This window comes from Epinephelus lanceolatus, chromosome 8, assembly GCF_041903045.1.
Source record: "Epinephelus lanceolatus isolate andai-2023 chromosome 8, ASM4190304v1, whole genome shotgun sequence".
NCBI classification, from domain to species: domain Eukaryota; kingdom Metazoa; phylum Chordata; class Actinopteri; order Perciformes; family Serranidae; genus Epinephelus; species Epinephelus lanceolatus.
The window spans coordinates 6253733-6281219 of NC_135741.1; the positions used below are offsets into that span (position 1 = coordinate 6253733).

The window sequence follows — 27487 nt, forward strand, 5'->3', positions numbered from 1 at the left end:
CACAGCCAAAAAATGGTTGAATAACTTTTTACAAACCAAACAATCCACTCTTTGTTACATTACTGAAACCTTTATTGATGATCATACATGTACGGAACAAGGCCATTATAGTGCAAGTCAACAAGGCGAGGGATTATTACAGGAGTCCTTGGTGAGTAAAATCAGAGACGCTACAAAACTTTAAAACCAGATTTAGCTCTAATTTGGTTGAACCGTGACACATTTTGTAAACTGAGATTCTGAGTAAACTTTAACTTAAGTGACTTTAATACCCTGAACTTAAGACGTGGCCCGAAAAGTCCACATCAGTGTCTCGTTAATATCTTTGCACCGTCTAGCATAATAACAGTTCAGGCTGTAAAAACCTGATCTTAAGTCTCTGTCCAGCCCTGCAGGAGAAGAAGAAAAACACACGACTCATTTACATATGTTTACATCATCAGTGGCTCTAAAACAAAATGCATGACAACAGCTAAACACAAACATACAATCTCCAGCAGATATGTGATTTAATAGTTAACCCTGTGTAGTAATTTTACATCACGTTATTTTTCTAGCATCACTGTCTGCAGTGTGAATGATAAAACTACAGAGACCTGCTGAGAGCACCTTACGGGAAGGTGCAGAGGAATGTACATTATAGTTTATGTTGTAGGGATGATGTCACGGACAAACACAGATGTGGGGAGATGAAGAGGGACTGGATGATTTCAGCTAATTAATAATGATGTCATTCCCTTCGTTCTAAATAATTTATGTGGAAACCAGCTCCCACTCAAACTCGACAGTATTTCTAATCACCTGCACAGATTGGTTTAACTCTGAGGTCTGTATCACAAAGCAAGTTTAACTTAGTCTGTTCAGGTTATCTGGTTTAACTGAGCCTCACACGGGTAATCCTGGATAACCGGTGTTTACTAATCCAGCCTGGAGTGAGTTTGTTTAACCGTATTTACACATCAAAGTACAGGTATTTAAGAGTATTAAAATATGAAGACAGTTGTCAAGACTCCTTTGCTAACAGCTGGTTTGGTCAAAGGTACAAGATTAAATTGAAAAAATCCAGAGGGGTGGAGTTAGAAAGAAGTGAGCTTACCAGACCTGTGTAGCCCGCTCCTCATCTCTGCCTGACACTAGCAGCTCCAGGCTACACAAGCTGCTAGCATAACACACCTGCATCTCCACAGTAACTCTCTGCAGTTGCACTGTGGGTAATGTAGGCGGCAGGTTCTGGCAAAGAGAAAAATGTTGGGGTGCTTTAGTATTTCACTGGGTAGAGCATGTAGCATTAAGGCTAAGTCCTGACTGCAGCAGCCGGGATTCAGGTCTGGGCTCTTGGCTGCATGTTATCCACAAAAACGTCAATCAAGAGCCTGACAACATTTCTAGGAATGCAAAGCTAAATCAGTGGAGTACTCTTTAAGCAAAATCATAAAAACCGTTAGAGGAAATTCTTAATATGATGAGAGCTGAAACAATAATAATCTGCAGGTAGATGAGGTCGCTGCAGCAGCAAAATATAATCATGAAATACACACGTGTAATCACACAACTCGAAAAGCTGTGAAAAAAATGAGCAATAAAGTGACGTTAATGTTATAAATACATGTGACAATTTTCAAAGGATGCAACTCACAATCATTTTGTTATTATCAATTAATCTGCCTTTTTTTAAACAACAAAAATAATTAATCCCTTTAGATTATCAACATAAAAAAGAGTTAAGAACCATCATAACTTCCACGGAGGCCGGGGTGAAATCTTCAAGTTTTGTTCAACCACAAGTCCTAAACCCAAAGAAATTCAGTTTATTACTATGCTGTTAAGATGCGAATACTTTTTCACAATATTTTTGCTTGGAAGAATGACTAAAACTGTTAATTAATTGTTTTACACCACAAATTCTCATTTAGGATTTCAAAATACGGTCGCCATTTTCAACAATATTTTTTGTTTAGCCTGAAGCAAGTATATTTATTTCCTAAAGTGACATTTTAGTGCCTTTTTGTCTCATAATGACGAAACAATTATGAATAAGAGAAACCATTTCAAAGGAGTTTAAAGAAGGTACAACAGAGAGGGAAAGTACTGACAGTCAAAAACAGGGCTGAAATAAAGAATGGTAAACACAGACTATATTTACAGTATATAGGTACACAGCTAGGCAGCTTTCGATCGTTGATTTAGAATATGAATGTCATGCATGAAGCTTTGAACTATTCAGTGCAGCCATAATTTCTCAGCCTAGATAACAAAACATAGTTCAAAGTCTGGTTACTTCTCACTGGAAGTTTTAAAAGCAAACTCCATGACAGTATCATCAGATTGTCTTAGAAAATTATGATATAAACACTGACTACATTTATCAAATTATTAAAATTTCCACTGACTAAATCTTGACTAAAATAAAACAACTAAAACATGGATTAAGTGATGAAGACTAAACCTAAAATTCTTGTCATAATCAACACTGGTAACGATAGCAATCAAACCAAGTTAAAAGTGAGCCAGCTTTCTGATTTAAGTCATGCCCAAATTTAGATGACGACACTAATCTGTCTTTATGATACAGACCTCTGGTGCTGCTGTCGAATTCTGTGCAGACACACAAACGCAAACAAGCAGCAACCAAACATTATTATCGTTATCTTAAAAAACAAAACAATAAAACATCCAGCAGTTAATTCTACATCACATTTGGCATCACGGAGAGAAGGTTATCCTCTGACTACGAAAGCAAGAAGTTGATTTCAGCGGATCGTTTCGTTCTTTTAAACTAAACTGAAAAAATATCACATTATTCTAACTTTGTGGTAAAAAAAAAAAAGTGGGAAAAAGGAAAGATGGGAAATAATTCTTCATATTGAGAGCGAACATGCACAGTGTGTAAAGCTTATACAAGGAGAACAAAACATTAAAACACAGTATAACACATCGCAGTATGATGCTGTCCAATACCACAGCCCTGCAACTCGTACTCCTGTGTGAGGTTTGCAAAGGCAACTTTTCATTTCAGATGGTTACTTTTATGGCTGATGATTGTGCAGTTGCATCGGACTGCATTATACTGGAATGTTTTTGATTTCTTTTGTTCACCCACTGTATTCATGTCTGCCATAAAAGTCTCCTCAGCCTCCCCAAAGTGCAAAAACAGAAACATGTTCCCTGAACTTTTGACGTAGGAGATAAATTTAAATGTGTATTTACCAGAGCACTTATAGAAAATATACCTGTGGTTTGGCTCATACGTGAAACTATGAAAGCACTCACAAATCTTTTCAGCCACTCTGATCCAACGCTGCTCGGTTACAGCATCTTACGTGAGGTTGTGATTGCCAAACCTGTAATAATCCTTTACAATAATCTCATACAAAATGAGCGTTTCTGAGATACTGCAACAGATCTACGCTTCACTTCCAGCCAGCTCTGGGAAAGCAGCGAGCGAGGGAGGTGGGGCAACAGCAGGTCCCTGATCGCTCACAGGAGGGCAGCCTCACCCAGAGAGAGGACAGGGAGAGGGAAGTTGAGAGAGAGAGAGAGAAAGAGAGAGAGAGAGAAAGAGAGAGAGAGAGAGAGAGAGCAAGAGAGAGAAAGAGAGAGAGGGGGGGTCTATTCCCTGAAACATAAACCGCCAACGAGCTCTGACTCGGCACAACTGTTGGCCTCGCTCTGCTTTGCTTGGGGTCGTGACAAATAAAATAAACAAAGTGTGCCAGACCTCATGAGAGGGATTTAACAGCTCAGTGTTTGAGACACACACTGCATGCAGAGGGCGGTTAGATGTGAGGATGATAGCAGTACAGATTGCATAGAATTAACAGTTAAATATCTTCCGGGAGTTTTTAGCTTCGAGGTGCAGCTGTCTGGTCCGCATGCTGTAACCTACGCGGCTCATGTACGACCTCTCTGCTACGTCACGCCCAGGAGGACAATCCGGTTGTGTTGTTGTGATGACTGTGAAAATGTACAGGTCTTATAAATAAAAGCAGAGGCAGCGTCGAGGGCGACGACAGCAACGTGCATGTGTGCAACTGAGTGTGTTCTGACAAGTGTTAGCAGCATGCTAGGCTACGGTGGGTGAGCTCTACAGCGCAGCCAGCTGTTTGCAGGGCTTCACAAGTCCGGTCCACGCGCTCCGCTCATCCACTGAGGGGATGCAAATCAACCTTGACCTTCTCTCCGCTGCTCAGCATCCCCACAGTTGGGTAGAGTCCGCCAGGAGGAACCCCCATCTCCCTTCGACCCATCAGCTTCCCGTTCCTCGTGAAGAACACCTGCAGGACCACAGGGGGGCAACAGCAAGTTAAAACACACATTTCACTGTTGGTAAATCCACTGATGGAACAATTACTCATAAAAGAAATGTCTTTTCATAATGACTGATAGTAACACAAACTTCATTTTTGAGCACACAGTGTGCCAGCTGTAAACAGGAATTGCAGTTAGGAAATATCGTTAAACAAATAGGTGACAGTATAATGTCTGTGTTCTTGGAGCAGGAAAAAAGTCAATGTTTACAGAACATGTCTCTACTAAATCAGCGAATGATCAAACATTATCCAGCTGTTCTCAAAAGAACATCAACAAGCTTTTCAATGCTAATACCAAGGGCCTCTTTCCAAGTCTGAGAGCAAATACCGACACACTAAAACAACAAGTGAAGTACTGTGGAGTGTGTGCATTCAAAAAAAATCAGGCTGAGTCACTTATCAAACATTTACTGTACCACCCACCCGAAAAAAAAAGAAAGGCTTAACCGCTATTCAATTACAGATGAAGGGCGAGTGAAACTGCAACAGGCTTCATTAGTTTGAACAACACCGACACCCCCCACACACGCCTGCACACACGTGCAGCCAAGCCCACAGAGACCGCTGTGATGTCAGCGAGCAGTGCATTGAGGGTAATATGTCCTGCTGAATAAATATTGACAAATCCCTGGATTACGGCACAGCCTGTTCTATTCTCACCCACTTCGGTTTCAGTACCGCGTGCACTCACACCCGCTCGGTGACCCCCACCCTGGCCTCGACTTGCACAACTGTGTGGGCACGTTAGCCTGGCAGCTATGAGTCAAGACAAAGTGCAACCCGCAGTAATTAAAGCAACAAACAAACAAACAGTTGGAACATGAAGTGGTCAGATGAAGAGAGTGTAAAGTGACTTCCTGGACGTACGTTACAGCGAGAGGTGGACTGACATATAAAAGGTCACAGTGATGATACACCAGAATATGAAAGTATCTTTGTGATGCAAATTGCTGAGCTTTCTGGTCTTTTGAACAATATCAAAAAACTGCTGTATTCACAGACGGGTACACTTTATTTATTTATCTATTTATTTTTAAGGTTTTACTATCACTCTGCAGTTTCCCAGTAATGTTTCTCATGTATTCAAATCCAAACATTCACATTTTGGTCAAACTAAATGTTTTAGCATCAAAAATGTTATTTCACAAGCCCCGCTGAAAACGTTCTCCCATGTGACCTGACGTAGGTTTCTGCATGATGACGTTGTACATATAAACCACCCTGATGTGACTCTTTGTGACTGAGCCAAGCCTTCTTCAGGAATTCTGTGTAATCGATCTTCCAAATTAGCTTTAATCCTCTCAAGGCCAAAACACACCAAACTGACCTCAGAAAATTAGCAGTAACGAAAGCCTTCTGCAGTGTCAACTCATGTCACCTGCGTCTCAACCACAAAGATGCACATGAACACACTGCAAAGAATACAACCAACGGCCAGTTACCACGTATGTTTGTGCCTGCATGAGGGGAATACACTTCCACTCCAGCACACAGCGGTCGTCTGTAATCATCATTCAAAGAGAGACTGGAAGAACGTCTTGACCCTAGTCAGCCAGTTTACTCATCAACAACACAACCCAATGTTGACAGAACAAAGCATATTTACCTTACGCCCGTGAACAATAACACAAACCGTCAGGAAACGTTTCTGCTAAAGAAAAATAATCTTACTTAATGTCATAAGTTTGTTCCAATATCACTCCCTCCTGACTTTGGGCCTTTGTTTACTGTCCTGACTTCCGTTTCTCTTGTTGTGCGCTGAACTAAACTGCCAATCATAGATAGGCTCTGCCGATACCCTGACATGCTGAATCAGTGGGAAAAGGCTGACTAGTGCCGACAAGGGCCAACAGTGCGGAACACACCGCACCAACTTGGGCAAGGGAAGCTCACCGATGGCCAAACATTGACCAACAGCCAACTGTCAGCTTGATGCGTCAGGGCTTTAACTCCCTAACTGGAACAGAAGCTAATCAACGCAAAGTGGTGGATGCCAGGTAGGTTTGGATCTAAAAGTCACACAGCACTCAAACACACTGACACAGTGGTAGAGGGTCATGGGAGGATGCGAATGAAGCAATATTACATCAATTGGCCAAAGGGGGGCACTATAGCAACCGACTGAAATTGCAAACTTTGAATGGGCATATCTCATGCCCCGTATGTCGTAGAGACATGAAACTTTGCACAGAGATGCCTCTCCTCATGAGGAACACATTTGCCTCAAGAACCCATAACTTCCGGTTATATAGATTTTCCGCCATTTTGAATTTTTTGAAAAACACTTCAAATGGATCTCTTCCTAGGAAGTTTGAGCGATCTGCATGAAACTGGGTGAACATAATCTAGGGACCAATATCTAAAGTTCCCTCTTGGCAAAAGTTGGAAAACTTACTAAAACTGAGCTTCTATAAGGCAATGAATATTGCGGAGGGCGTGGCTCATCACATAAAGGTGTATAACATCTCAAGGGTTTCACCCATCACCGCGCAACTTTGTAGGCATATGACCACACATAATCTGAGGGGACCCCTCCATTATTGACCCCATCAAACAAAATGGGGGCACTAGAGAGCTCATTTCTTATCTAGGCCTAACCGCCATATGGATTTTTACTAAACTTGGTAGATATGTAGAACAGGACGCCTCAAGGTGACTGGAGAAATTTAACTCTAATTGGCAACTGGGTGGCGCTATAACAACAGAAAAATGCTTAACAATGGCTAAAATGCGACCGATCACTGTGGCGCCCCCTGTGGACCAATGTTTTGGTTTTTTCTAATTTTTGGTTTTTGGTTGATTTTCTAAGTCATGGTATGGTATGCTGTACATAATCATGGAAACTGTCAGTGTGTCATTCTGTCAGTCAGTCATTCTGTCTGTCCCACGATTTTCTACTCACTGACGTGGTCAATCTATGTGAAACTGCACATAGGCATTGAGGACTGGCATAGGTAGAAGGTGACAGAGCTACCAATGGGTATGGACTAGTTATTGTTATTATTATTATCAGCGCTGGCTGCTGCACTTGATTTAAAAGACTGAATGACAAAATAATCAGTAGATTAATCAGCTGCAGCCCCACTGTGAAGCATTTCTGTATGTCTCCCTTTGTTTACAGTATGTATATCTCCATATGTATGTACAGTATTTCTAACCTCCGGTGTATTAAAATATTTGTAGGACAGTGACTGGAAAAAATGATTTGTGTAATTGTGACCAAAACACTTTAAAAAAACTGCAGTGAATTGATCCAAGTGTAAACTGTGAATTCAAAGCCTGATACAGTATATCTCATTTCTCTGTGTTAAAAGCGCCATTGTTGTCAAAAATCTATTAAAAATACATAAATGAGAAACACTGATGAACTGGTTTACCCGATTAAACTCAGTAAACATCTGCTTAATCAATATCTTTATATTTGAAATGGATTAAATGACTGTGTGTAATGTGAAGGGAGACAAATGTCACCAACACTTCAGTGTCTTCGAGCTCGCTGCTTTGGTTTAAACAACGTTAAAGCTTGTTTCATTCTCACTGCTCTCATTAACCCATCATGACCCAGCTATCACCTGCTGGTGAGCTAATCTGTTAGCATGTTTACTGCTGACTCACCACTATTAGCTGAAAACTATCACAGTGTTATCTCACTGAACATACTGGCTGTGAGTTCGAGGTTCGCTGAGATTTTCTACTGTGTCATTTTCAGTGACAGTACAGACGTTCTAAAAACCTCACTCAACACGACTTATCTCAGCACCAGATAACAGAGACACAGAGAGACCAGCTTGTGAACACGATGTCACATCTAGCAGCTAAAGAGACAGATATTTCCCTCAGGAGCTGGTGGAGCTACAGTGAGAGAAAATAACTGTCACATTCATCAGGTGGCCACAAACATGACTCTAAATTAATGATAATGCTGCTCTGTCTCTGTCTCTGCTGGATGTGTAAATCAGCATCTGTTTGCCAACACGTTCACCACACAAAAATTAAAAGGTGATGACATGTCAGTGTTTACAGCATAGATATAGAAACGTACATACCTCACTGGCCGCTGGATTGTGCGTCAACGGCGACACCATATTTGAGAGTGCAAGACATGCCTATAACCAAAGTCAAGTAACAGGGGAGCTGCCGTGTTTCTGAATGAAAAGCACTATAAAGTTTATATTTGTCGACCAATTCCAATAAGTTGTTTTTATATTCAAGGGTTTATGATGTATGTGCAGTAGTTAAACAGAATCTCAATATTTAGGCTCTAACTGCTGCTGGATGCTCAATAGAGGAGTGTGTGTTCCACTTACATGAACTGAATTATTTACATGGTATAAAATAATTCCTTGTCTTAGGGAATTTTAAATTCTCATGTCTGTCAATCATGGATTTGGCTTATTGTCCTTGGTTAATACTTGAGGAGACATCCCTATATAATATAGTGTGGAAGTAGACAACATATTAACTTGCAAGCATGCTAGTTAGTTAACACTGTCCTCTTATTATTCCACTGATCATAACAGAATATCGTAACCTTCACCACCGCTCTTTTTTAAAAGACCAAGGCAAGAAAACCTGCTCTTTGTTTATGTTATTTAAGATGCGTTTAGAGTGGTTCCTCTCCATCCAGGCAAAATGAAAGGAAAGTGAAAGGCTCGCTAGCATTAGTGCGCTAGCTACGTTAGCTTTGACTGATCGCTAATATTCGGAAACAAACATATATGATCCACTGGCCCTTTGATAATCCAAACAAAGAACAAGCTATCTTGTGGTGGCCTTTCTAAAATCAGTAATGGTGAAAGTTACAATATTCTGTTATAATCAAGGATTTGATGAGTATAAAGCGTTAACTAGCAAGATGATAGGTTGTCTAACGTTACTTTCACATTAAAATATATTATATCGGGATGTTCCCACAAGTATTTAACTAATGAAAATAAGCCGAATCCATGCTTGACAGACATGAGTTTTTACAAATAAAGATCAGAAACCTTTAAATATAAAAACGACTCATTGCAATTAGTTGAGAAATATAAACAATATAGTGATTTTTATCCAGAAAAAAAAAACACAGTGGGGCGTCGGTGACTTAGTGGATAGAGCAGGTGCCCCATGTACAAGGCTGTTGCCGCAGCGGCCCAGGTTCGACTCCAGCCTGTGGCCCTTTGCTGCATGTCACTCCCTCTCTCTCTCCCCCTTTCATACTTGTCTGTCCTGTCGATTAAAGACTTAAAAATGCCAAAAAAATATATATATACAGTATATATATCTTTAAGAAAAAAAACACAGCTCAGCTGTTTACTGTCATTTGTGCACAGGCTGGCCTTGCACTCTCCAATATCAGGGTATCTGCAGATTTCAGTAAGTTAAATTTAAGACTTTTTAAGACCTTTTTAATGCCACCTTGAATGGAATTTAATATAATATAAGCGATGGTTGGGGGATCCCGCTGTACTATAACCAGTGCTTAATTTGTAAAATTAGAAGTGGGGGAACATTTTTTTAAGCGGCACCAGAGCCGCTTAACTGCGCAACTCCGAATGGAATGGTTGTGACATCTAGTGTTGTCACGGTACCAAAATTGGGACCCACAGTACGATACCAGTGAAATATCTCTATATATCATGGTTCTGAGTAGTATCAGGATACCACAGCGAAAATGAGGCAGATGTCCCTTATGTCATTTATAAAAAGATAAATCACTTTTCTATAATACATCAATGATATTTCAATGGAATAGATTACTTATTGACTTATTCATACTTCAAAAACAGCATCAATAAGTGATTAACATAGGGGGGATCAAAATAAAATAAATAAATAAAATAAAAATCAACCAGCCACCCTCCTCCCCTGACAAGTAAAGAACAGTCCCTTCATAAGTAGAGAACAGTCCCTAAAGTGCGGTGAGGTTTGTGGACCGTTACCTGCCACAAAGACAGAAATGTGAACGGCTCGTTTCTCCTCTGACACGCCACATACCTGTGTGCCACCACGGCCCGGTTGTCCAGGTACTACTGGGCAGTCATGACACCAACAAAGAGGAAATTAGGGTACTGGACCTGGGATCAGATTTCTCTGTCGCCGGTAGGGCTGTACCCAAATATTCGGATATTCGAATATTCGTTTCTATGGGTAGGTATTCTTTATGAAAATTTGGTATTCGATATTTGTTTTTTTATTTACTTATTTTTTTTATTTTTTAATTTTTTTTTTTTTTTTTACATATTTTTTTGGTGCTAAATGTAGTCTTTTTGTTGTTGGTAAATATAGGTTACCAATAAAAATCAAAACTTTTAAATTGCATTGTTAAAAATGTAAAAATATAGTACAGCCGTGGCCAAAAGTTTTGAGAATCACACAAATATTAATTTTCATAAAGTGTACTGCCTCATTTTTTATGATGGCAATTTGCATGTACTCCAGAATGTTATGAAGAGTGATCAGATGAATTGCAATTAATTGCAAAGTCCCTCTTTGCCATGAAAATGAACTTAATCCCCCCAAAAACATTTCCAATGCATTTCAGTCCTGCCACAGAAGGACCAGCTGACATCATGTCAGTGATTCTCTCGTTAACACAGGTGAGAGTGCTGATGAGGACAAGGTGGAGATCACTTTGTCATGCTGATTGAGTTAGAATAACAGACTGGAAGCTTTAAAAGAGGGTGGTGCTTGAAATCATTGTTCTTCCTCTGTTAACCATGGTTACCTGCAAGGAAACCGTGCAGCCATCATTGCTTTGTACAAAAAGGGCTTTACAGGCAAGGATATTGCTGATACTAAGATTGCACCTAAATCAACCATTTATCGGATCATCAAGAACTTCAAGGAGAAAGGTTCAATTGTTGTGAAGAAGGCTTCAGGGCGCCCAAGAAAGTCCAGCAAATGCCAGGACCGTCTCCTAAAGTTGATTCAGCTGCGGGATCGGGGCACCACCAGTGCAGAGCTTGCTCAGGAATGGCAGCAGGCAGGTGTGAGTGCATCTGCACGCACAGTGAGGTGGAGACTTTTGGAGGATGGCCTGGTGTCAAGAAGGGCAGCAAAGAAGCCACTTCTCTCCAGGAAAAACATCAGGGACAGACTGATATTCTGCAAAAAGTACAGGGATTGGACTGCTGAGGACTGGGGTAAAGTCATTTTCTCTGATGAATCCCCTTTCCGATTGTTTGGGGCTTCTGGAAAAAAGCTTGTCCGGAGAAGAAAAGGTGAGCGCTACCATCAGTCCTGTGTCATGCCAACAGTAAAGCATCCTGAGACCATCCATGTGTAGGGTTGCTTTTCAGCCAAGGGACTGGGCTCACTCACAATTTTGCCTAAGAACACAGCCATGAATAAAGAATGGTACCAAAACATCCTCCGAGAGCAACTTCTCCCAACCATCCAAGAACAGTTTGGTGACGAACAATGCCTTTTCCAGCATGATGGAGTGCCTTGCCATAAGGCAAAAGTGATAACTACGTGGCTCGGGGAACAAAACATCGAAATTTTGGGTCCATGGCCAGGAAACTCCCCAGACCTTAATCCCATTGAGAACTTGTGGTCAATCCTCAAGAGGCAGGTGGACAAACAAAAACCCACAAATTCTGACAAACTCCAAGCATTGATTATGCAAGAATGGGCTACCATCAGTCAGGATGTGGCCCAGAAGTTAATTGACAGCATGCCAGGGCGAATTGCAGAGGTCTTGAAAAAGAAGGGTCAACATTGCAAATATTGACTCTTTGCATAAACTTACTGTAATTGTCAATAAAAGCCTTTGACCCTTATGAAATGCTTGTAATTATACTTCAGTATATTATAGTAACATCTGACAAAAAGATCTAAAAACACTGAAGCAGCAAACTTTGTAAAAACCAATACTAGTGTAATTCTCAAAACTTTTGGCCATGGCTGTATAGCCTACCAACGGAGCTTGTGTGCACGGCACGCTTGAGCGCATCCGTCTGAGGCTGTGGATCAATGCCAAGTTTTACCACTTAACCACTACTCCCTCTAACTTGTAGCTGTTTTTTCGTTATCTTTTGAATTTAATATGAATTATGGAACCGTTTTTGTCAACGTTTGATTCCCCCGTTTTGTACAATAAATTGTTTAAAGTTTCAACAAGTTTCTTTTGGAGTGCGTGACACAAGTGTGTTTTGAAAACAACCGCGGACTGTCACCTGCTCAACGCATCAGTACCTTCGGATGCCATGACAGTAATAGATTATAGATTATAATAATAATAATGTCAAAATATCATTTACAGACCGATTTAACAGACGATTACTGCTGCCCGACCCGCAGGTCCATTTGCGGCTCCCGCGGGTTACGGGTCGACCTGCGCATCACTACTCAGCTCAGTCTATAAATGCTCCTACACAACAGTAGGCTATAGACATTATATTCTATTCAGGCCGGCAGAACCAGCAGCGCATCAGCTCTACAGTGCACGGCACTGCTGATTAACCATTTTATTGCAGCACAGAGTGTCTGCCAGCAACCAATTACTTGCAGAGGCTTCCTACAACTTGTTTCAGCGGTTCCGATTTAATCAGAAGACAAATTAAACAGGATGACTAGCCAATGTGAAAATCAAAAGAAAGCATAGAATAATGTACTGAAGGAGACTGTTGTGCCATCACATTTTTTGTGGTTTGAGAGCAAAGATCCAGTCGCTGCTGTGCAAAACGCAATATAATTAGGTCTGAAAAAACCCCGGAGGAGTGCTTCGCATGGAGTCTTTGAAAGGAGCCGAGCCTGGCGTAAAACCGGAGAGAGCAGGCAGCACGGCCACAGCACGCACCCGTTCGTTCCTGCTGCTGGTTGAAATCTGGACTCGCACTTGTGCTGAATGATTTATTTTGCTGGCACAAAACTATTTTTCGTTGCAAATGCGAGTAAAATGCTCGCACGTAGAGCTCTGTGGAAAACAAATCACTGCCGACAAGTAAAAAGTCATAAATAATAACTTTCACTGCTCAAAGATACTCACGTCTGGAAAACAAACGACTACAGCAGCATATTGAGTGTCAGGTGGCCAGCGCGCGCCGTTAAGCCCTTTTCACACAGAGCGCGCAAAGCGCAGACCTCCGTTGACGAACCCATTCATTGTGTATGTGCTACCGCCAACGTGCGCCGTTATTGGACGGCGCATGGACACTCACAGAAAAGTGCCGCGTGAATTAAAAAAAGAAAAGAAAGAAAGTCAGATTAAATATTCCTTCCGCAACAATTTTAAGACCTTTGAGTAATGAATTTAAGACCAATTTAAGACATTTCTAATGAATTTAAGACATTTTCAGGCCTTACTTTTAGATACATGAATTTAAGACTTTTTAAGACTTTTCAAGGATCCGCTGGTACCCTGAATATGGTGGCGCTGCAGACGTATTGTTGCAAGGGGCTGACACAGTCAATGCAGCGTTTACATGTCTATGATTCTGCAACCTTGGGCATGCGTGCCACCATTGGCACACCGTGTAAGTAATAGCACGCTAGCAATAAGTATGCAAGAGAGTTTTTCTTAAAGTGTAGAGTTTCCCCAGGTGGCTCAGGCATCTGGTAAGGATGCCTTCCGGACACCTCCCTTGGGAGGTGTTTCGGGCATGTCCAACCGGGAGGAGACCTCGGGCCGCCCCAGGACACGCTGGAGGGACTACATCACCCGGCTGGCCTGGGAACGCCTCGGGGTTCCCGCGGAAGAGCCGACGGACGTGGCTGGGGAGAGGACTGTCTGGGCTTCTTTGCTGAGGCTGCTGCCCCCGCGACCCGGACCCAGATAAGCGGAGGACGACGAGTACGAGTACGAGTAAAGTGTAGAGTTTCCCACACTTATTCATTTGTGGTGGCCTGTCACGGTAACAGCATCTGCCACCATGTATTGGTTTTATTGTGGAGCTGGACCGTTCATGAGGAGCGCTGTTCTAATATATAATGCCTATTCATTCATTCATTCATTCATTCACTTAAGCGCTTATCCTGTTAGGGGTCGCAGGGTAACACTGGGCATGAGGTGGGGTACACTTTGGACAGGTCACCAGACTGTCACAGGGCTGACACATAGAGACAGACAACCATTCACACTCACATTCACACCTACGGACAATTTAGAGTCACCAATTAACCTGCATGTCTTTGGACTGTGGGAGGAAGCTGGAGCACCTGGAGAAAACCCACGCTGACACAGGAAGAACACAGATTCATCTGAATTGCTTCAAACCCCCCACCCTGGGTTCAAACCAGGAACCCTCTTGCTGTGAGGCGACAGTGCTAACCACTGCACCACCGTGCCGCCTTAAGAACAGCCTACTGTTTGGTTATTCATTGTATGTGTACTCTGGGTGAAGACGGCACAGCAGAACGCCAGACAAAGTGAAAGTGAAATGTAACCGTTCATTGTGTTCACTCACAAACAGCTGCTCCTCTCGTCCATCAATCTGATCTGACCAACTCTGATCTGATCTGACCGGATTGACAGATCAATTATCCACCCTGTGACTCAAAGTCCACTGCTGGCGAGAAAAAAGAGCTCATGAAAAGTTTTGTGCTGCATTCAGGGACCAGCAAAAACTTCCAACTTTAGAAGAGGGACACAGAATAACGAAAGGGGACAAACACACAAACACACACACACGTAAAGTTTGCAACTTCTGCAATGCACTTGATGAGAATGTGGATGTAAAATGAAAAACCATGTTTTGCAGTCAGAGTAAGAAACTGTGATTTGACTGTCAGGGAGGAGCTCTGCCACTGCCTCAAACAACAGAAGGTGAGGACATAGCACATGTTGTTCTGGAGCATTTTAAGGAACAAAGGATTAACACCATCATGATATGGCACACCAAAAATGGTGCTTCATATCAGAAAAGTTGCCAGCCCTTGGTTTACAGCTTGTTCACTGCCCTCTAGTGGCCACACCAAACGCAAGTCACTGCAGGTTTGTATTATTGTTTAAGTCATAAAATTAATCTATAACATGCATAGCTATTGTATATGCAGCAATGCTTAACACAGCTGTGTTGTGTTTTCCTCACCGTGACCTTCCTGCCCTCCTGCCCCTGCTCTACCTCCTCCCCATCTTCCTCTTCCTCCTCTTCGTCATTGAGGTACAGGACATTCTGGACGCCTGCGTGACCTGGACGGACCTCCAGCCGTTCCCAGTCGTCCACGTCACCTGAGGACAAACCGCAGCACAGTGTGATTCACTGAAGGCTTTCATGTGCAGAGCGGATGAATAGTTGATACCAGGCCAGGAAACACAAGTCGAGAAGTAAGACAGCAAAACATGTTAATTAATGCCACAACCTGAGATGCTTTGTTTTGTTAGTGGGCCCTAAAATGAGGTTAGATTACACTAGTTGATGTCTTTGAGTTGTTATCACAGGTTTGGTAATTTGAAACGGATTTACTGAAACCACCTGAGAGCAGGAAAGCCTATATTTGTCCATCATGGAAAGTGGGGGGGGTGAGAATTTCCCGTTGAAGTGACTGCTCTGTTTTCAGTGCGGGGGATTTTGGTTTGCATCCAATTTCTTTCCCACATGCAACACAATAAACTCAGTTAAGACCGAATGTTGCCTTACGCTAAACCACGATAAGCAGGTTAAGGAGCGCACCCTCCCACAGACACACCAACCACTTTAATGAGTGATGGAGTAATTGCAGCACCTGAACCCTCTGCCCTCACCTTCTCCGTCCAGGATGTAGTCTCGTGGAAACATGATGCCGCAGCCCATGATGTCACCTTTGAAGCAGCGAGGGCCGAAAGCATCTCCGACCCCGCTGCCGTGGAAGATCTTGCCGTCATCTGTCAGAGAAGAGGTGAGAAAGGCACTTTAAATTGTGCAGATATTAGTTAATTCTTACTTTACAACAGTGGTGGAATGTAACTAATTATATTTGCCAGAGTACTGTACTCAAAGGGCGGGTTCATGTGAAATGTTTCAGAGCACTGATAACAATGACTAAAAGGGTTAGTTGAAGTTTATTTGAACATTTAGATAAAAAGAACAGAGAAAAGTAAAAAATAATGAAAACAGTTTAAATGTGCAGGTGAGGTAGAAACCCAGAAAGGGCTTTTTCCTGGTGCCTCACCTAAAGGGTGGATTAAAACGTACAGATTTAAAAATACAACATGATGCAAAGTAAAATGTCAATAAAGTTACATATCTTCCACACAATCTACCACACAAATAAACAGAACATCAAATAAACCAGTTATGATTTATACAGTACCACATCTATTTGTCATTAACCCACTTTTAAGTTTCTTTTCGTATTAAGATAAGGACATAGAGTCAGTTAAAAAGCTCAGTATCTCAATGAATACTGTCCTCTTGATGTCTGATTCATTGGTAGATAAAAGTTATTGTCTAGTTGGATAAAAATTAAACTGAGAATTACAGATAAAAAATCATTAAGCTTTCTGGTAAGTCATATTTGAAGTAGGTTTATATCAGATTTTATGAGGTACTTATTTATAGTCAGTGTAAAATTTTCACTTCAATTAAAGCCCAATATCACAAATCACAATTTGCCTCACAGGGCTTTACAGCATACGACATCACTCTGTCCTTTGGACCCTCGCAGCAGACAAGGAAAAACTCCCCCCAAATAAACCTTTAACGAGGAAAAAAAAAATCGTAGAAACCTCATGAAGAGCAACTGAGGAGGGATCCATCTTCCAGGACGGACAGACGTTCAATAGATGTCATATAATAAATTTACAGTGATCCATATGACAAAATGTTACATAAAGATATTTGCTGCTACCTTGCCGTCAGACGTCCCTTTCTGACGGGGAACTGAAGCCATTATCTCTCTTCAAAGTCACCAAACTCCTTTGACAAAAACTACAATTTCAACTTGCAAAATAGAGTTGCTGCACGTCAGCCGTGATCAGTTAGTCTGTGTTACTGTGTCACTTTCGGATCCAAACTAACGTGCCATCCACAGCAGTACATCGCTTAGCTTTCATGCCGGTTCAGAGGTTAGAGGAATAAAGTTAATTTGGAGGATTGATAATAACACACAATTCGCAAAGACGGCTTGGCTCCGTCACAAAAGTGGGTCAGTGTGTTTATAAGTAGCAAGCATTGAGGTCTTCTTGCATGTAACTGTAGAGGTTGAAGCTAACTCAGCTATGTGATGTCTGGATTTGATCTTTGTCAGGGTTAGGGATGATCTTACCTGGTGATTTGATCAAACAGTTGTAAATGTCAAAGTGTCACTACTGGCCATTCAGTGGGATCATCTCTCCAACATAAGCAAGGTAAGGAGAAGGGACAGTGACATGGACCGTCGATATGAGTTTGTCAATGTAACTTGTCCTGTGGTTGACATAAGGTGCTGTAATAATCCTTTGACATGCTGATATCTAATGTTTATAGCTAGCTACAGACTTATTTTGTCAGTGTTTCAGTTCTTGGTTGCATACTGTGGCGCTGATAGTTTTCCCCTTTAGGTGGGTGTATGACACATTGCGCTGTGTCTCTATAATCAGAACTGCGTCCATAAAAACAGCCTCTTAATCATAGCTATGGTCTGTTCTTTAGAAATAACAGACCATTGAATGCCTTAACTGATCAGAATTGTGCATTCAACAAAGCTGTGCAATAATCTATGACAATACCACATGGAATGTAATTTATCACCTGTTTTACGAGTATAAATGATGAAGCAAGATGGAAAGCCAGTACAGACAATACCGTCTACAATTAAACTAACTGAGCTTTAACGTCTCCTGGCAGCCTGCGATCAGATACAAAAACATTTAATAACAAACATTACTGCTTACTGCAGGCAAGAGATGATATCTGAGACTTTTGTAAATCAAATTCCAGGTTTAATACCATCTAAGGCCTCTTTTAAGGAAATGCAGGTCTTGAAAAATCTTCAAAAGCCTTATATTTGGAAACCCTGAGTGAGGTTATTTTTGCTCCTCCGTTATGTTTCCCATTGCTGAACTGGGCTGACATAAATTTCACTGTCTTTTAATGTGTTTACCACAGCGTGCAACATGTGTACATATAATGTAGTGCTAACACACAGGACATCCTGGCATTCCTGTCATTTTATGATGTGTAAAAAAAAAAAAAAGGCGAAAGCAGCGCTAGTAAAAACAAAAAAAGACATCAACATCCAAAGGAAATCATCAAAACAACACATACTACAGTTGCGAGAGACAACAATGGAAAAAAAGGGCAAAAGAAAAACATTGCAGAGGTAGCCTGCAGACAAGCGCTCCTCAAGCGAAGCGGCGTGGCTGCTGCTGGTAAATATTTATGGAGTTGTCATGGGACCCGTCCCCGGCTCAGGATACTGTTTAAACAATCTCTATCTGAGCACCGGGAGGGAGACGGAGACACTGTATCATTACAGCTCCCATGCGGGCCCTTGTCACAACACCACACACTAGGCAAACAGTGGGGCCACGCCGGCACAGGCGCAGAGTCGCTAAAAATAGCAGAGCAGGGCTGGCGCTGGAGGTGAGCTGGCGGTGTGGAAGTCCAGGTTTGGGCCTAAGGATGGAGCTCGTTCACTGGGACAGGAAAGGTGGGAGAAGCCTGGCAGAGAATCAAGGGCTGCGGCTGGAGGGATGTTCGCTGGAGGCAATCTTCAAAATTCTCGCACAGTTTGTTCGCAGTTTTATTTGAAGTCTATTTGTGGTTTCGCTAACTCCGACTACATTAACAGTTTGAAGACTTTACAACTAAATCAGTTCCTCTAATTATCCTTAATACATATGACTGATGTTCTCCCTTTAATTTAACAGATGGTGACTAAATGACAATCGGATTTTTTTGTTTTGCGTTTGCTACTGTTTATTTCTTGAGTGTCCTTAATACATGATGAGATCAGGGCTCAGATGATACTACACTAAACAAAAATATAAAGCAACACTTCTGTGTTCGCTCCCATTTTTTTATTGAGATTAAGTTTAACATCTAAAACATTGTCTTTGCACACTGTTTTTTTTGTTAGTGAGCTGATTAAACAGCATCACTACTAAACAGGTGTTCTTTGGGATGCTCACAATTAAAGGCCACTCTAAAATGTGCAGTTTGACCACACAACACAATGCCACAAATGTCCCAAGTTCTGAGGGAGCGTGCCATTAGCATGCTGGCTGCAGAAATGCCCACCAGAACTGTTACCCTTGAACTTAATGTTCCTTTCCACACATTAAGACATCTCCAATGTTATTTCTGTGAATTCTGCAGTACATTCAACCGGCCACACAACCACAGACCACATGTAACCATACCAGCTCAGGACCTCTACATCCAGCATCTTCACCTGCTGGATCGTCTGAGACCAGCCACCTGTATAGCTGAAGCAGTAATTGCTTTGCACATTCGAACATTTTCTGCACAAACCTCAGAAACCAGGAAGCTCAGGGAAGCTGATCTCCGTGGCTGCTCTTAAACAATCTTGCAGTTGGAAATGCTGCATGTGGAGGTCCTGAGCTTGTGCGCTTATACGTGGTCTGTGGTTGTGAGGCTGGTTGGACGTACTGCCAAATTCTCAGGAAACGACATTGGAGATGTCTTATGGTAGTGAATGAACATTAATTTCAGAGGCAACAGCTCTGGTGGACATTCCTGCAGTCAGCATACCAACAGCTCGCCCCCTCAAAACTTGTAACATCTGTCACATTGTGTTGTGTGAAAAAACATTTGAGAGTTGCCTCCTATTGTGACCATCCCTTGGCACACATGGGTAGTAGTGAAGCTGTTAAATCTGCATCTGTATATGCCCCACCTCAGGTGGATGGAGGATTACATTGACTCATTAACACGGATTACAACAAATCTTTGAACAAAAATAGAGAGAAATAAGCTTTCTGTGTTTCTTTGTGTGTGTCTGTTTTTCATTTTTTTTAAGCAACCATTCATTCATTCATTCATTCATTTTCCGTTACTGCTTATCCTGTTGGGGGTTGTGGGGGGCCTGGAGCCTATCCAGGTGGGGTACACCCTGGACAGGTCACCAGTGTCACAGGGCTGACACACAAAGACACAGACAACCATCCGTGTTTATATTCACACCTATGGCCAATTTAGAGTCACCAATTAATTTAGCATGTCATTAGACTGTGAGAGGAAGCCGGAGTACCCTGAGAAAACCCACGCTGACACAGGGAGGACATGCAAACTCCGCACAGAAGGGCTCCCCCACCCTGGGATTGAACCAGGAACCCTCTTGCTATGAGGCAACAATGCTAACCACTGCATCACTATGCCACCCAGGGCAGCAGCAGAGACCGAGATATCCTGAATTTTAGGCACTAGTATGTATGGGTCCATAGATGTATGGCTGTTTCCCACCACTACCGCTCATGAATGTTTTTAATTATTAGACCCCCTCCTGATGAGTAAACTGAACTTATAAAGTTTAATCAATTATTTGGAAGAAATAATGGATTAAAGCACTACATTTTTCCTGGTACAATAAACACTTCTTGTCAATAATCTCATCACACCACAACCTGTAAGTAACAGTGAAATGAGTTTTGGCTGGCAGTGGTGGAAGGCTATTTTTGTCTTTGAGCATACAACAAAAGTGTTCTGTTGCTTTTCTCAAGTGTGCTTTGGTACTTAAAAAGGTTGGAAATCGAGATTCAGGAAGCCAACTCAACTTGGAGCTCAGCTGTGGTGGAAAATGTTAAAAAATCGTGTTGGAGACTTCAGGGTTTAAAATTAGCACAGAGGTGTTGACCAAGGTTTGGCTCCGAGGCCGGTGAGAGTGTACAGAGCAGAATACTGGTGGTGGTGTTAATGCAAAAGTCAAGATCGTAAACTGAGGCAGTTGTTGGTAAAGCTAACAATGTTAGCTACTGTGACCGCCACCAGGTGCTGGATGTAAGGCTGATCCTCGCAGCAACCAGGAGGTGAAAACTGGAGCTGAGTTTGGGGTCTGGAGCCGAGCCGACAGGAGGAGAGGGCAGGCTCTGACTGAGGACTGAGACCAGCTGGGAAAAGGAAAACAGACTTTCTCGTAACATGAGACTTTGTCTGGAAAAAACTGGGCTTCCCTGCCCGGGGAACAATGACTTCACAGACTCCTAAAACATGAAAAATTAAAACAAAATATTTATATTCTTCCATGATTTCACACACATGTGAGTTTGTACATGTTCCTAAGAATTTACTCTAAATTCCATTTGCAGCTGCCATGTAAGTATATCACAAACAAAGCTGCTGATATATAATATACAATGTACTTCTTGGGTCCATTTACCTGCGAGAACCCAGCTTGTGAACTATATGAACAATACATTTAAATAATCTCTGGTTAGATCTTCTCCAGAGTGAAGTAGTGCAGCATGAGAAGAAGTTTACTGGGCCGCGAGGCTGTACAGACTCTTGTAATGTTATTGTGTCCTGCTCCAGGCTTTGTGGTGGGGCTGATATTACATACAACACTGTGTTGGTTTTAGAGCTTAAATGATTGGTTAATCCACAGAAAAAATACTTTGCAACTATTTTGATAATGAACTAATTTCCTTAGTTTCTTTTTACAAACATTTCTCTCGTTCCAGCTTCTCCAATTTGAGGTTTTGCTGCTTTTCTTTGTCTTGTGTGTTAATAAACTGAACATTTCTGGGTTAAGCTTTAGCTTTCTAATATCATCATCATTACTTTTCACTATTATTCTGACAATAAAGAGAAAACGATAAATAACTGGCAGACGACTCATCACTAGTGAAAGTATTTGTAATTTGCAGTCCTGGCTGGTTTGTTTACAACCACGTTGACCACCAAACATGCATGTATAAAGTGACACAGATACGCCACATATCATGGCAGACAAAGGGATATATTGCCTTCATGGTCCAGACACACCAGACTGACATCAAAGAACTACTGGCAGCAAAAGCCAACTGTTGTGTCACCTTATGTTGCCGTGTCTCAGCCAAAAGTTGCACATGAACACACCACAAAGACTACAGCTGACGGCCAACCAGCACGTACACTCTGTGCCTGTGCGAGAGGAAATAACTCTCCATATCAGCAGACAGCCGTAGCCTGTATTCGTGATTCAAAAATGGAAACTGGAAGACCGTCATGATGCTAGTTAGCCAGTTAGCACATTAACAACACAATCCATTGTCGCAAAGTGAAAGCATATTTACCTTGCACCAGTGAATAACACATACCATCATGAAATGTTTCTGCTAAAGACTCAATGGCTAAAGAAAAATAATCTGTTTCGATCTCACCCCCTTGACTTAAGCTCTTTGTTTACCTTCCTCACTTCTGTATCTATTCTTGTGCGCAGACCTAAACTGCCAAGTGAAGAGTGATTTCACTCACCGATGAGCTCAAAAAAGTCAATGGGGGCCAACAGGGCACACACTGCAAAGACTAGGATGACAGACACTCACCAACTGGTCAAGACTGACTGACAGCCGACCATCAACTCTCTGCTTCCAGCTTCTCTAATGTCAATAGTTTCTGCACTGTAACCCTGAACTTCTGTAGACATTACCCAGAGGAGCTGTATGTGATAACACAACATCCAAAATCAGTTGGACTGAACACCAGACAGACTTTACCTGCCAGCTCTCTGGTACAAAATCAACGTAATATCCGATTGAGCCCATGTGTAACTAGAGCAGGTATTGTCCGCAGAATTCTTACATGCAATCGTGTTGATGATGTTTCTATCACGCAACTGGCGCAAAATTAAACGAATACAAACATTCAAGGGTAAAGGGTCATTTACACAAAGAAGCCGACAGAAATGTCTAACTGGAGAGATAGCGAGAATTTGGGAAACTACTGTAAAGGAACGGCAGGAAACTTGATTGTTATGACCAAAATATACACTGGCTATGCAAACAAAACACAGCGTTTTCCATAGCATACTTTTTGTGTAATTTCCTGTCTCATGTATGATCTACCTGGGCGCCAACCCTCACCTAAACTAAACAAAGTATTCCCAGGAGGTGGGAACACATCTGACACAGGCAACCCTTTTGTTGTGTGCTACATGTGTGAAAGGGCAACTGGGGGCAACGCCCAGACCTGATTTCTCTGGACAATGTCAGGAGTTAATATGAGCAGGAGTTAATATGAGAACAGGTTATGATAGCTAAAAGAATCTTTGAGTTTTGGACAAAAGAATCTGAATATGTCAACTTGCACTTTGGGGACTGCTTCTTTCTCAGATTTTGTGGACCAAGCAATTAATTTATTGACTAACTGAGGAAATAATCTGCACATTATTCAAGACTGAGAATATTTTTCTGGCAACATCCACACTACAGGCATATGTGGTCTGGGTATAAGGGCTGGCCGATAGGGAGAAAATTAAATGTTATGGTATTTTTGACCAAATGCCTTGATATGGAAATTGTGACAGTAATGTAGGGTTGACTTTTGGTGCATTCACAAAATACTTACACAGTGAGATTTCTGATAAATAACCATTGGTAATGTGGATATAATGACAAAGGGGGTGAAGGCAAATAATAGAGCAGCTAGAACAGTCTGGTAAACTCAGATAATTACATCACTTTACTGTAAGACGATATCAAGTCTTGCATTATGATATGGACATAATATGCCCGGCCCAACTCGGCTTGAAATAGATAATGGTTAGTGTGTGTCATCCTTCTGTGCCTGTTGATGTTATAGAGACTCTGTCATCCAAATCCATTTTTGTCCCATTGAGTGAGATGGAAATATAATCCCCAAACACATCATGTTGGTATTGAATAATTGTTTTTGCAGAACTTGATCTGGAATCAGATTAGATCTCGTCACAGAAGTTAGACTGAGCCCTATTATGTGAGGCTGGGTTGGTGGTGAGGGATGAATGGTGGCGGTGGTGGTGGTAGGGCACAACCTTCAGCTGCGGGTGTTGAGTCATAGCACGTGTGACTCACTGATGGGGGGTTTGGAGGAGGTGACAGGGTTAATGAGGCTTGCTGAGGAGCACTCACTGGTTGGATGGCTGGTTGCTCCTGATAGGGCCCACAGGGGCCTGCAGTGCCCCACGGCCCATTAACTTGCGGAGACAAGCCGAGCCAACACGCAGGATGGAGGTCCACACTGGGCCGACTCCCAACACAAACACTCGTGGTAACACCAGCGCAGGCCAAAGAACTCTCCAACTATACAAGCTATACAAAGGAGCAGCGATATGGTTGGCAGGCATTTGTGTATATAACTGGAATATATCTGGAGTAAAATCACAACCTTTAAAGTCAATAATACACATTACATGTGATCCAGGTCAACACTGGTCGCGTGCCCAATACAACGCATCATAAATCAGGATGACAGAAATAGAGCTCAAACTGTATATGCAAAGTATAAATAAGAAAAGGAGGAATGCTGCACTTGAATCATTATGTAACTAATATAAGTACATAATATAACTCAAAAGACTAATCTATAGCCACTGTTTTCTTGAAAGATAATAAAATTACAAACACTCAAAGAGCACTAAGGAGCAGCGTGAGGTATGTTAAAAATATAACAATGAGTGTGTACAAAGTGAAGGCCTGCCAAGATTATCCTGGCATACATTTGCCCCTTTAGATACTGAGGTCAAATACAAAACTACCCATAAAAGTTAATAAACAGCGGTACCACGTGTCACAGAAACACCTCTTCACAGCATTCTTGGCTCGCACCGAGCAGGAAAACCAAGGTAACAAAGTCATTCCTTCTTTAAGCAATTTCTGCTGTGGTTACATGACCTAGTGCATACAATACTGTGTATACATTAAGCTTCTGTCACTCTGCCAAAGAGCGTCTGCATGCAATTCTTGAGGTTCCTGAAAGCTGTTCGGCGAAAATCTCAGAGGAGACATGAAGAAGAGGCCCCGGCTGTTGATTTTAAGTAGCTGGATCAGAGCCTGCACCTTAACCCAAGCATGGGAAGGCAAACCTCATACGCACAGCGTGGAAAACCACATACATCATTTTAGTCTCTAACAAATAAGATTAATGGGAGCTGTGCTGGGGCGTGCACATTTCTGTGGTGTCCAACGCACAGCAGCCAAACCAGGCGGACCGCAGCGCTAGACCTCTGGGACTGGCATGGTGAGCCTCTGTGAATGACTGGCCTCGTCTGTCACTCAGCAATGAGGTATCATCCACGGACCCCGGCAGGACGCACAGCATCAACTGTTATTATTATTAATGTATCCTAAGTATAAATGGAATCTGCAAAGGGATATGGGGATTTAGGACTATAAACATCAACTCGAAACATGAATGGAATGTGCGGAGTGAACAAGAAAATGTGTTTTGATAGCTGATTTGGAGGTCAACTGGAAGAAAGTATATAAACCTTCCTCTAAAAATAAAAATCATACACATCCCCTGGTGGAAAAACATATGACACACAGTGACATTTGTGGCGTGTGAATCATTCAGAGTGGCTAAGTTTACATGAACAGTAATGATTCACTATTTCTCCAAATATGACAATATTCTGAATTTCATGCAGGTCATGTTAACAGTATATTCCCTCTCAAATTTCAAATAAGGCCTTTTTCAGAAATGAGCGAATTCCAATTAGGACATGTGGGATATGTCAGTATTAGTGAGATTTTAATAGCATTCTTTAAAAACATGTATACAGGGGCGTCGGTGGCTTAGTGGTAGAGCAGGCGCCCCATGTACAAGGCTGTTGCCGCAGCGGCCCGGGTTCGACTCCAGCCTGTGGCCCTTTGCTGCATGTCACTCCCTCTCTCTCACCCTTCACACTTGTCTGTCCCATCCATTAAAGGCTGAAAAATGCCCCCAAAAATATCTTTAAAAACAAAAAAAAAAAAAAAAGAAAAAAAAAAAAGAAAAAGAAAATGTATACAGCACATTCAAAATATAGCATTTGTCATTATGACACTCTCAGGCAAATTAAAAAAGAGCCTACATCAGCAACCTGTGCTGACGGCATCACAGCATTAAATCCAACTCATAGAAGCAACATGACAACATGATTGATTAACATAATATCTGTTTCTAAACAGACTAACAGAGCAACTAGTGTCTGAGCAACAGCAACATAAAAGAGGTAAAATTTCAGTAGAGGTGGGAGGGGGCAGAGCTGGCCACGCTGTTCATTTACATTAAAGTTCATGTGTTTTTTGGGGTGACTGGAGGAGATAAAGCAGAGTTAGTTTCTCAAGCAAACTTAAACATGCGGCACTCATTTCCTATTGGGACGAAAGCTGTGTCTCAATTCAGGGCCTGCAGCCTTCGAGGCCCAATTTGAAGACCGACTGCGTCGCATCGGTGCGACCAAGGCTGTCCCATTTCCAAGGCTCCTTCAAATGCGGCAGAGAAACGCTGCTTTCTTTCCCAGAATTTGGAGGATGCAACGGATGAATCCTTCATGGCCGAGCTTACCCCAAGATGCATTGCGTGCCGGTGACGATCATATATTAAGTGAAGTTAAGAGTTGTCAACTAGCTAATGGTTAACTGTTGTTAACATTACTATTAGCTAAAAGCACACAGCTTAAACAATCTTAATTCATTAAGTTTAACTGAAAATGGTCCATCAGCCTGAAATATATCAAAGGGCTGTGTCTCCAGCAGTGAATCATCTCATCAAGTATTAAATTTAAATAAATATATATATATAATAACAATCTCTGGGTCCATGATTTAGGGCTAACTAACTTATTAGCTTACTCCTTATTTCGTCAATCACGGCTGGTTGCTAGGTAACAGGAACACTAACGGGACAGGGCGAGAACAACTGGTGATGCAACCAGGAAATCCTTGGCAGACCAGACCATCCCATTGACCGCTGATGCGGTCTTCAAAGGACTTGGCTGACGTAAACCGTGAAGGCTGAATTGAGACACAGCTACAGTGTTATTATGTTCCACTAGGGAGCGGTTTCTGAGTCAAGTGGGACACCTTGCAAAATTAGGTCCAGTCCGGTCCGGTCCAGTGTTTGGCTTGATATCCAACCAGTTTGAAATTATAACACCAGCCCAACCCTAATGGATATGTTGTAAACAAACCAACTCAACAACAGTTTGCAGGGCTGGTATAGAAATGCATGCCCAGCGGAAAAACCCCTATTTCTGGTCGAAAAGAGAAACACACCTATTTTAAACATTATGAAAGACCTGGATATCAGCAGGTATTTGGATACGCCAATATCACAGCACCAACATTTTCAAAACGGTGGTTGAAGGAGTGCAAGACGGAGGCTGTACTC

At 42.0% G+C, this 27487-nt stretch overlaps 1 protein-coding gene across 1 annotated transcript in view; it reads right to left on the bottom strand.

Moving 5' to 3' along the window:
* Positions 1–50: 50 nt before the first annotated feature.
* Positions 51–27487, bottom strand: part of spryd3 (SPRY domain containing 3) — an 84720-nt gene continuing 57283 nt past the window's right edge. The window contains exons 9-11 of the mRNA XM_033629166.2: positions 15979–16098; positions 15326–15465; positions 51–4274 (exon numbers count right to left, since the gene is read on the bottom strand). Of these exons, the coding sequence (XP_033485057.1) occupies positions 4140–4274; positions 15326–15465; positions 15979–16098 (395 nt within the window). The 3' untranslated portion in view covers positions 51–4139. The remainder of the gene's footprint in view (positions 4275–15325; positions 15466–15978; positions 16099–27487) is intronic.